This window comes from Plectropomus leopardus, chromosome 21 (genome assembly GCF_008729295.1).
Source record: "Plectropomus leopardus isolate mb chromosome 21, YSFRI_Pleo_2.0, whole genome shotgun sequence".
Taxonomy (NCBI): domain Eukaryota; kingdom Metazoa; phylum Chordata; class Actinopteri; order Perciformes; family Serranidae; genus Plectropomus; species Plectropomus leopardus.
In genome coordinates this window covers 1,147,284-1,156,593 of record NC_056483.1, presented here as the reverse complement: position 1 = coordinate 1,156,593, position 9,310 = coordinate 1,147,284, and the positions used below count along the sequence as shown (strand labels likewise).

The following is a 9,310-nucleotide window of genomic DNA, read 5'->3' as shown; positions in this document are numbered from 1 at the left end:
CTTTTTTTTAACTTTAGTTCACCAAGTTTATCATACATGTTCAGCTCCGTCTGCAGAGGATTATGACTGCAGGATGTGATCAGGCTCTATGATTAGTGCGACGTACCGGTTTGAGCTGAACCTCTCGTCCAGCGTCAGCTCCTCCGTTTCTTCTTCAGCGTAGCCTCCTTTTTGTGGCGCTGAGAATCGCTCATTCAGGGTGACCCCACCGTCTCTGAAATACTGCTCTGTGAACACGGACGAGAAGCACTTTTAACATCCTTAATATGTTGAATATTTGTGGTTCAATTACAATTAGGGCTCTGAAGTTTCCCTTCACATTGTTTCCAAAAAACAATTATTTTGTAAGCTAGCAGAACACTTTACCAGTCCGTTTTGCACATTGTGAAAAAGGTTTTTTTAATTTTGAGTGTGGAACAAAATTTGTGATTTTGCACATTGAATTACTTTGGATTTGTTTGAAAGCTGCTTTATAAATAAAATCTGACAGATTGATAAAACCTGCGTGTGTGTGTGTGTGTGTGTGTGCGTGCTAACCTTTGACGTGGTGCACCAGTGTGATGATCTCTTGGGCAAAAGTCCCAGTGTGCATGGCGCTCTCCCGGTACGTCCCCGAGTGCTCCAGCATGGGCAGGAAGTCCAGGCGCTGGCGACCCACATTGACGAGGTCTAAAGAGAGCTGCCTGTCCGAGGAGTAACACAGCGAACTGCAGAGGAGACAAAGACGAATGAAACCGAGCCGAGATGTAAAACTGGTTCCCATCAAGTCGAGCTCCAACCTAAATTAAGTTCACATCAGTTTCGTGTACTGTCTAAGACGTTTGTTTACACTAACATCCATGTCTAGTTTCAACAGGAGGAAAACACTGCATGACCTGGAGGTAATTTTACAGTTTTTTTTAATGATTTACAGTTTTATAAGGAGGCTGAGAAAGTTATGTTACCTAACTCATTGAGTGTAGATGTATAAACATCAGGGTGAGCCGGCAATGATTATTTTAGATCGTTGACAGTGTTTTAGACACTAATTAACGTGGCCAGAAGAAAAAAACATTAACACTGTGAATATTAATGTACTCAGTGTGAGCACATATTTGTATATTTTACTATTTTGTCTTGAGATTAACTTTCTTCTTTCACAGAGTAAAAAAAAAAAAGATAAACAAAAGCAAAATCTTTACCTTACCCAACAAACTTACCTTTCATGAGTTCCACAAACATTTACAATAACTAAATCCTATATGCTGAATAAAAAGGGGAATGTTCACCCTAGAACGCACACAGAAACGTACAAAATCGTTTTTATGGAAGTTTCTAAAAGCTTAAAGTGGAAACAGACAACTTTTCACCCCTCCCCAGCATTTCCAAGTGGTATTATTGATGTCAGAGCCCCAGAGCCTAGAAACTATCAAAATTTCCAGTCATTTTGGTCGTTTCTCCGTCCACCATTTCCGCAAATTGGGATAATAATGCAAAGAACTAACACTGATACCCTGGTGGACCTGAGGATAGCTACGGGGGAAAACAAAAGTGCTACCCGTTTCCTGTTAGGGATGACGAACTTCATTTGTGATGCAAATCGAGCCTTCATTTTCCAGACAGATTTGAAAAGTGAACGTGAGCCTCAGTAAGAACCGATCTTAACGCCGTGGGTGTCGTTATTTTACAACCATTACTTTGTGTAACCAACATTTACTTCATAATGACAAGCTAAAGCAAAAAAACGTGTCTATTTCCACTTTAAAATTAGAGCCGGAGGAGACCAAGACAGCCCCCCGTGTTTTTATCAGACAGGTGAGTTAAAGTTTGGGTTAAAGTTCACACTTCTTTTCCTGTTTGATCCAGTAAATCTTTAATTTGGCGCTCAGTTCTTCAGACTTCTATCAGCCACTGCATTGGGCGGTGGACTCCAGTCATGTTGTGTGACTCTTCAGTCGAATATTGTTAACACTTTCATCAGCAATCTCTGCCGATCTTATTGGACGACGGCTCTCGGTGCTCTTGTTACTCTTGTTACCGATCCTCCTTTAGCTTTTAGGAGCCACCTAGAGCTTCTTTTTGGGGAAAAATTTAGGATATTGTACATGTGGTCATTTTCTCCGCTCCATTTAAAGGCACTGAAGACACTTTCATTCCTCCACTGATCCACAGGATGTATTTATGACCTAAATGCCTTTTCTTTTTAGTGTGATGTGTGTGTTGACAGCTTCGATTTCTCCTTCCAATTCTTGAATTTGTCCTTTTTTCAGGCTGACTGTCTTTACATTTATGGCTTCACAGCGTAGATTACGTTTCAACTTCCTCCATTTTTTCAGATATGTTGAGAACATTTATGTTCATCACTTTTATATCTGATTTCTCCAGAACCGATGATGCTCCAATTTCTGCTTTGTAGACACTGCTGTGTACCTTCAAGGATTTAATTTAATTTCTCCTTTTAGCATTGGCTTTTTCAATTCCCCTTATAGGAGAATGAGTTTAGTTCTCATGGTCTTTTGTTGCTCCTTTTGGTGGCACTTACGTGATCCATTTGTCAAATCCGTATCTGTTCACATGCTTGTGTGTATCTGTTATCTTAATGAAAATGTCCATGGCTGCAAATTGGTTTAAATTTTCTGTATTCAGAAGTTCTTGGCTTCATTTTCTCCTTTTTAACAGCACCGATGTTGCTCCATCTTCTGAGAGTTGGCTTTCTTGAAGCTTCGCCTTTCAAAACTACTGGTATTTATTCTCATGACTTTTCTTTTGAGAACGTTCTTGGCTTAATTTGCCATTTTTTAACAGCGTTGATTTTTGCTCAGATTTCTGTTTTTAACAGAGCTGATGTTGCTACAATTTTTAAGTGCTGGCTTTCTCAAGGACTTCAATTTCTCCTTTAAGAGCATCGATATTTACTCATGGCTTTTATTTCTCCTTTGGATGGATTTATCTTTTCATCATCATCGTGATAATGTTTGTGGCATTAATTTCTCCGGTTTTCCGTTCTTGGCTTGCTCTTGTTCTATGTTCTTGGCTTCATTTGAAACAGCAATGGTTTCTCCTTTCAAAAACGTTGATGTTGCTCCAATTTCTTGGCTTTCTCAAAGCTCCAATCTCTCTCTTTATCAGCATTTTTTGTTATTTCCAAGGCTTTTATTTCTCCCTCCAATGGCACTGATGGGGCTGCAATCCTTGTGTGAGTCATGATAATATTCATGGCTGTAATTTATTTTTTCTGCACTGAGAATGTTTTAATTATTGGCTTCATTTTCCCCTTTCAACAGCATTGTTGTTCAAATTCATGGCTCCAATTTTTTCTTTTGAATTGTCTTCTTCACCAGCAACTTTAACTTCCTACTCCTCAACTAAATCAGCTGTAAGTAATTACTTTTTTGTCCATCTACTCACCACGAAGCAAGTTGGACAAAAACAGGACTCCCTCGATGTTTGCGTTTGTCTGAACTAGGATGCGTCTCAGCTTTCACACTGTGGACATGCTTTGAATCCTCTTCCCAAAGCAAGTTTGTGATTAAAGAAACACTTCCATTCCTCGATTTGTTGCAGTATCTGGCCAATTAAGGCAGAAGTTTAACTTCATAATACTTCCCTGCTCATCCACAAATTGTGCCAGAACATTTTGTTCCACGGCTGACGTTTTTGTCTGAACTTCCTCCCACTCATCAAGGTATTCAGCGTCTTTTCCTTTCCAAACATCAGATCTGGCATGTGGACATACAGCTCCTGTTAAGTTCGAAGACACACTTATCATCTTGTCAAATATCTTGATTTATGGTGTTAAAATATTCCAAACTCTTTGTCCCATAGCACTCGGATTCTTGTTTTCTTCCTACAACATCTGATTCCTTTCTCGGGTGTGCTGGAGTGACATTGCTTCTTCGCAATGTAGTTACGTTGCTCAATCACCAAAAGCTCGACTTTTAAGTGACATTTTTCAGGAAACAGACATTTCCTCCGTCAGTTCCAGCAGTGTTGGATTTCCTGATCCAGCTTCACAGACCTTCTTCCTTTTTCCATCCAAAATAATCTTAATTTTTCTTGAGATCGACGATATACCAAGACACCACGTAACTGAGTGATGACATAATGCAAAATCCGTTAAACATACTTTTCTAACAAGTAAGGGTTTGCAAGTGTGTCCTTTCAAAGCAGCTTTCAGGAATGAAAACTGGAGTAACAAAGAACCAACAGTAGTTAATATGACCTTCAAAATGTTTCTGGCTTCAGTGAAGTCCATAAAGAATATGTGATGGTGCGTTTCTGCAGGAAGCATAATTTTGAAGTCTTGCTCCTTCTGCAATCTTTGTAAAAGACACCGACCAACTGAACAGCCACTAAACACAAGTGTGTGTCTGCTTCCTTGGGGTGTACAGCCTTTAATATCCTGCCAGAAACACCTCTCAAGTTGTCTTTTCCATCCATCTCTCAGCTTGCTGATTCTTTGCTTAAAGCCAAAAACAGAGTACAGTTGTCAACCAGTATTCAGGTCGTCCAGTGCCGTCGTCATTAATTTTAGTACGTCCAAAACGGTCCTCGATTAATATAATTCACCAGTTTTTAATCCAGTCTGCTTTTGGAAATGTGCTTTCTCTCCATCCTTACATTTCATCAGCACATTACTGTTGACCAGTTATGGGTCCTTACTGGTAAGCTTCTCTTCTTACTTTTGCAGAATTACACAGTAATAATTTGTAAGCGATGCCACCGTCTTTGTATCAACACCTTCCCAAAGAACGCACCAAAACTCTTCAGTCATGTGTAGTTAAACTGCAGTTTGATTTCTTCAGAAGTTGAGAGTTTTTCCTGGGTTTCTTCAGTCAGAGCAAGTCACATTTTCCTCTTCATGGTGTCGATCCACAAGTTTTCATGGCCACTCCAGCTTTAATGTGACGCATCCTGATTGCACATAATCTGGCAGACGCTTGTACCAGCAGCACCTTACAGTATTCATTTCAAGCAGAGGCACAAACTGCAACAAAGCCCAGTTCAACAAACATGTATGTTATGTGCCGTGAGCTTCGACAAGCCTCCACATTTCTTCCCTCTTCCTCCAGCAGCTTCCCAAGAGCTTAAAAAGAAGTGTGAACTTTCCCCCCCCACCCTTGATAATCAGATTTTTAAGATACTCTACCTGTTCTTGTTCACGGGCCGGCTCATGTCCACTTTGATTGTTAGAGTTTCCTCCGTGACAACGGTCATGCTTTTGCTTTTCTGTTCGGTCCATCCACGCTCCCTCTGACGGGGCATTTTAGGGTCCAAGTTGTCCCTCTGTGGGTGCCGGTCCAGACTTCCATGCCTCTGAGGTTCCCACTGCTGAGGGCGCTCTTCTTCCGCCCAGTCGGGCTCACCTTCATTCAGATCCTCGAAAGTATCTTCCCTGAAGGGCCGGTCATTAGGAGCATCTTGGTATCCCTGGGAGGCCTCCTGTAGGCGAGGCTGATTCCTGGGCGGTCCCGTCCTTCCACCTTTGCCGCGACTGAACTGTCCTCTCGCTGGATGAGGACCGCCCCTCCCCCTGTTGACACCACCTCGATTACCAAATCTGTGAGGGTGTGGTCTATCTTGTGGCGCAGCGTTCCTCCTGGTTTCATTATAGTTGGGCTCTTTCCAGTTATCTTGAAATTGGTGTCCTCTTGCAGGTTCCCGATCATCTGACCTGATGTCCAACGTCCTGAAACGCTCCTGGGAGGAGCGCACTGGACGGGGACTCCTCCCAGGATCAAAATCAGGGTCCAGACCTCGATCTCCGTGATTGCCAAAGTGTTCCCACAGTGACGGTTCCCTGCCTTCTGTGTTTCCATGATCATGTTCGATGACGAGTGGTCGCAACTGCCGATTGTCTCCGCGGGGGAAGTTCCCCTGAGTGTCTCCTCCAAACCTATCTCTGGGTGTGTCCACCGAGTAACGCTGTTCCTCAAAGTCCTCCTCATTCCTGTACCTGTGACAGCATAAGAGGACGGTTCAACAATCATTCATGCTTATTTTTCAACCTCAAAGCTGGCTTTAAATGTACACTTTAAATTAGCTTTGAAATATCTGATTCACAACGGTAACTACTTTAACATTTAAATTGTCATCTGCAATAACAACTAGAACAGCGATACTCAACTTAAGGCCCACAGGTAAAATCAGGCTCCCTAAAATTCTAGAAACGTCCTGAACTCACAGAAATGTCTTAAAATCCTATTAATGTCCTAAAATTGGAGAAATGCCCTAAAATCCTTAAAAAATCCTAAAAAACATCCAAAAATCCTAGAAATGTCCTAAAATCCTAAAAACAACTTCAAATCCTAGAAATTCTCTAAAATTCTGAAATGTCCTAAAATACAAGAAACATCCTAAATCCAGGAAATTTTCAAAAATCCAAGAAAAGTCGTAAATCCTAGAAACATACTAAAATCTGAGCAATGTCTTTAAATCCTAAAGACATGAATGGGGCTGCTGCGACTGGCCTCCTGTCATTTTGCAAAAGTTTCCCCAAAGCAAAGCAAGTTGAGTATCTCTGCTCTATAGCGTGTTACACTAAAACATGCAGTTTTTTTAATGAATCAGAGATGTTGCAAAGACAGAAAACATTAAGCCATGCAGACTACCAGTTAGACTAGCATTTGTGATTTAAGGCGTGGTGACAAATAGAGAGAAATTTTTGGCTCTATGGAAAATCAGAAAGATGAGAATCCTCTGCAATCCTTGTTTCTTCCCGACAGTGCTGCAAAGCATTTTGCTTAAAATTTACCCGGGGTGAGTGGCGTCATCCATTTCTCTTCTTTGCCTTTTAAAGGGAGGCGTCCTGTCTGGATGTGACTCCTCTCTTCGTCTGTCTCTGTCAGGACCCTGTGTGCTCCTCCTCCCTCTTTCCCTACCTGCTCCCCCTCTTTGCTCCTCTGACCTGGCACTGGGACTGAGGTCTCTGAACCTCCCTCGCCCTCTGCCCTGCTCCTCCCCCCTCCAGCCCATCCCCGGCTCTCTCTGCTGGTGGTCCGAGTGAGACTTTGGGGTTGGGGGCAATCTTTCTCTCGCTATCCTTGGCGGCGACTTTGGCATCCTCCCCATGTTTTCATATTGCTTGAAGAGATCTCTAAAGCCTCCTCTGTGTCTGTCTCCGTCAGGCGGTGGGGAAAGCCTCCGGTCATCATCAAAGCCCATCGCTTCATGATGGGGCGATGGCCTCCTGCGGTAAAACTCCTCCTGGTTTGGATGACGTTGATGCCCAAAGTGATGGCCGTCTGGGAAAAGAGGGGATCTTCTCTGGCCTTCAGGGTATCCGTCCTCCCTGAAGTAGTCCCAGTGTTCTTCACGATCTTCTCGAGGGCGGCGGCTCCTGTCCGACGGATTCCCGTCCAGATCTGCAATGACTTTGTGAGGATCAAAGCCGGGCTCCTCCCATGGGAACCTCCTGAAAAAGTAAAATTTAAAAATAAATAAATAAATCATGTCACAGAAAACAAAAAAAAATAAATGAAATTGCATTCACACTGCAATTTAATATGAAAACAAAAATAAACCATTTGAAACATGGATTGACATATTTTTTCTTGTGCTGCCTTCAGAAGCTTTTCACAGGTATTTGAACCTTGAGTTCTTGATAAATAAATACATACAAAACAAAAAAACAAAACATGAGTAAAACTCAACGAGTAACTTGGTAGGAAACATGCTGCAAATTCCAAAAAAAAATGTATATTTATTTTAAAAAATATTTTAAAACTGGGGAAGAATTCCCAAAGACACATTTTCAAAAGTATCAAAGTATCATAATGTTGTTGTGGTTGTTTACTTGTTGTTGTTTACTTTCCCATTTTTGTTTGTATGTGTGTGTTGGGGAGGAGGGTATTACTATATTAATTTATTTATTTTACTAATTTTCAGGTCATTTTTTTGTACACTGATTTCATGGTCATTGCCTTCTTCCCATGTTTGTGACAGTTATCAAGTCAATTTTCCCAGGTTTCAAAGGGTTAAACCACAGGACTCAAGAGCATCATTGCAGGTTTATGTTAAACAAATCATCCGTGACACAAATTTAAAATGAAATAATGGCACATTATTTCATTTCACATTTACCTATAACGTGGTGATCGGGACCGTGGTCTTGACATTTTGTCACCCTTCAAGGAAAGAGTAGTTTTATGTTACAAGATTAAAGCCGCAGGAAAAACACAACTTGCAACAACACAGGCAGTTAATACAAAACTTATTTTGTTCAGATTCACACTGATCTGCAGTTTGCTGCTAATCATTAACATAGACTGTGATGATAATAAGAATTATAATGATAATAATTATAATAATTATTATTATTATTGTTGGAAATATCTACTTGCATTATTGAAAATAATTAATGTTTCTGGGTTTTTCCATCATCTAAAAACACAGTGGCGTCATGACAAAAAAATACAACTGATCAATATTTCTCACTGCTTGATTATGAAACGTGCATAAACTATTTCCCCCGAGGGTAAATTGTCATGAAGCAGTGGCACAACAGAGAGAAAACTGCACATATATAGAGTAAATAAAGCACAATATAAACGATCCAAGTTATCAGCAAGGTGCAAAACCCAAATGTACACACTGACAGATGTATAAACTGGTATTTTTGGCTGTTTTGTCGAGTTTTATTGCCTGATATTTGATAAAACTGTCACCTCTGTGCGGTAGGCGGACCCCGACGTTTGAATCAGTTTCTTTGCTCTGATTTCTCGTGCGTGAGTCACACTACAAATACTTAAAAACACAAATTATGAGTGATATGTAAAATATTATGTTCTTTTTGAGTTTCGTAAACAAACAACTGTTGTCCCTCAACTTAGCCATAGCTTAGCAGATGTGTTCAGAGAGCACCAAGCTAACTTTAGCTACACACTGTTCAGTTTGAAGGACGGTTTTCCTGATTATTATTTAGTTTGTGCCATGCATGGTATTATATTATACACTCCCAAACACTAAAACATAATAAAATTATATAAAAATACAGCCAATTTTTAGCTGGCTAAGTTAGCAGCTAGCTAAGGTTACCTTACCTTCGTCCTCGACACGCTCCGAGGCAACCGCGGCTAACTTTAGGTAAAACGACGACAAACACACACAAAAAACGCAATTTAACAATATGTACTTTTAGAACAAACCCCTATTTACTACCAAATATAACCCTAAGTTAGCTACATGTGTTATTTTTCGTCAAATTCCGTAAGAAAAACGCTGTTGTTCGCACACGGTTCATCCGTACAACTCATAAAACCGCCGCTAACTGCGCGAGCGCCAAGCTTCCGCCGCCGTCTTTTCAGAATAAAAGTAATGGTTGCGCAAATGC

General features: G+C 40.9%; 1 protein-coding gene across 1 annotated transcript in view; it reads right to left on the bottom strand.

The window, feature by feature from the left end:
- The window catches only part of zgc:112982 (uncharacterized protein LOC503771 homolog), a 10,767-nt gene extending 1,515 nt beyond the window's left edge, over window positions 1-9,252 (bottom strand). Inside the window, exons 1-6 of the mRNA XM_042510251.1 lie at window positions 9,021-9,252; window positions 8,062-8,105; window positions 6,734-7,393; window positions 5,129-5,935; window positions 538-707; window positions 107-227 (exon numbers count right to left, since the gene is read on the bottom strand). Of these exons, the coding sequence (XP_042366185.1) occupies window positions 107-227; window positions 538-707; window positions 5,129-5,935; window positions 6,734-7,393; window positions 8,062-8,096 (1,793 nt within the window). The 5' untranslated portion in view covers window positions 8,097-8,105; window positions 9,021-9,252. The remainder of the gene's footprint in view (window positions 1-106; window positions 228-537; window positions 708-5,128; window positions 5,936-6,733; window positions 7,394-8,061; window positions 8,106-9,020) is intronic.
- Window positions 9,253-9,310: the final 58 nt, after the last annotated feature.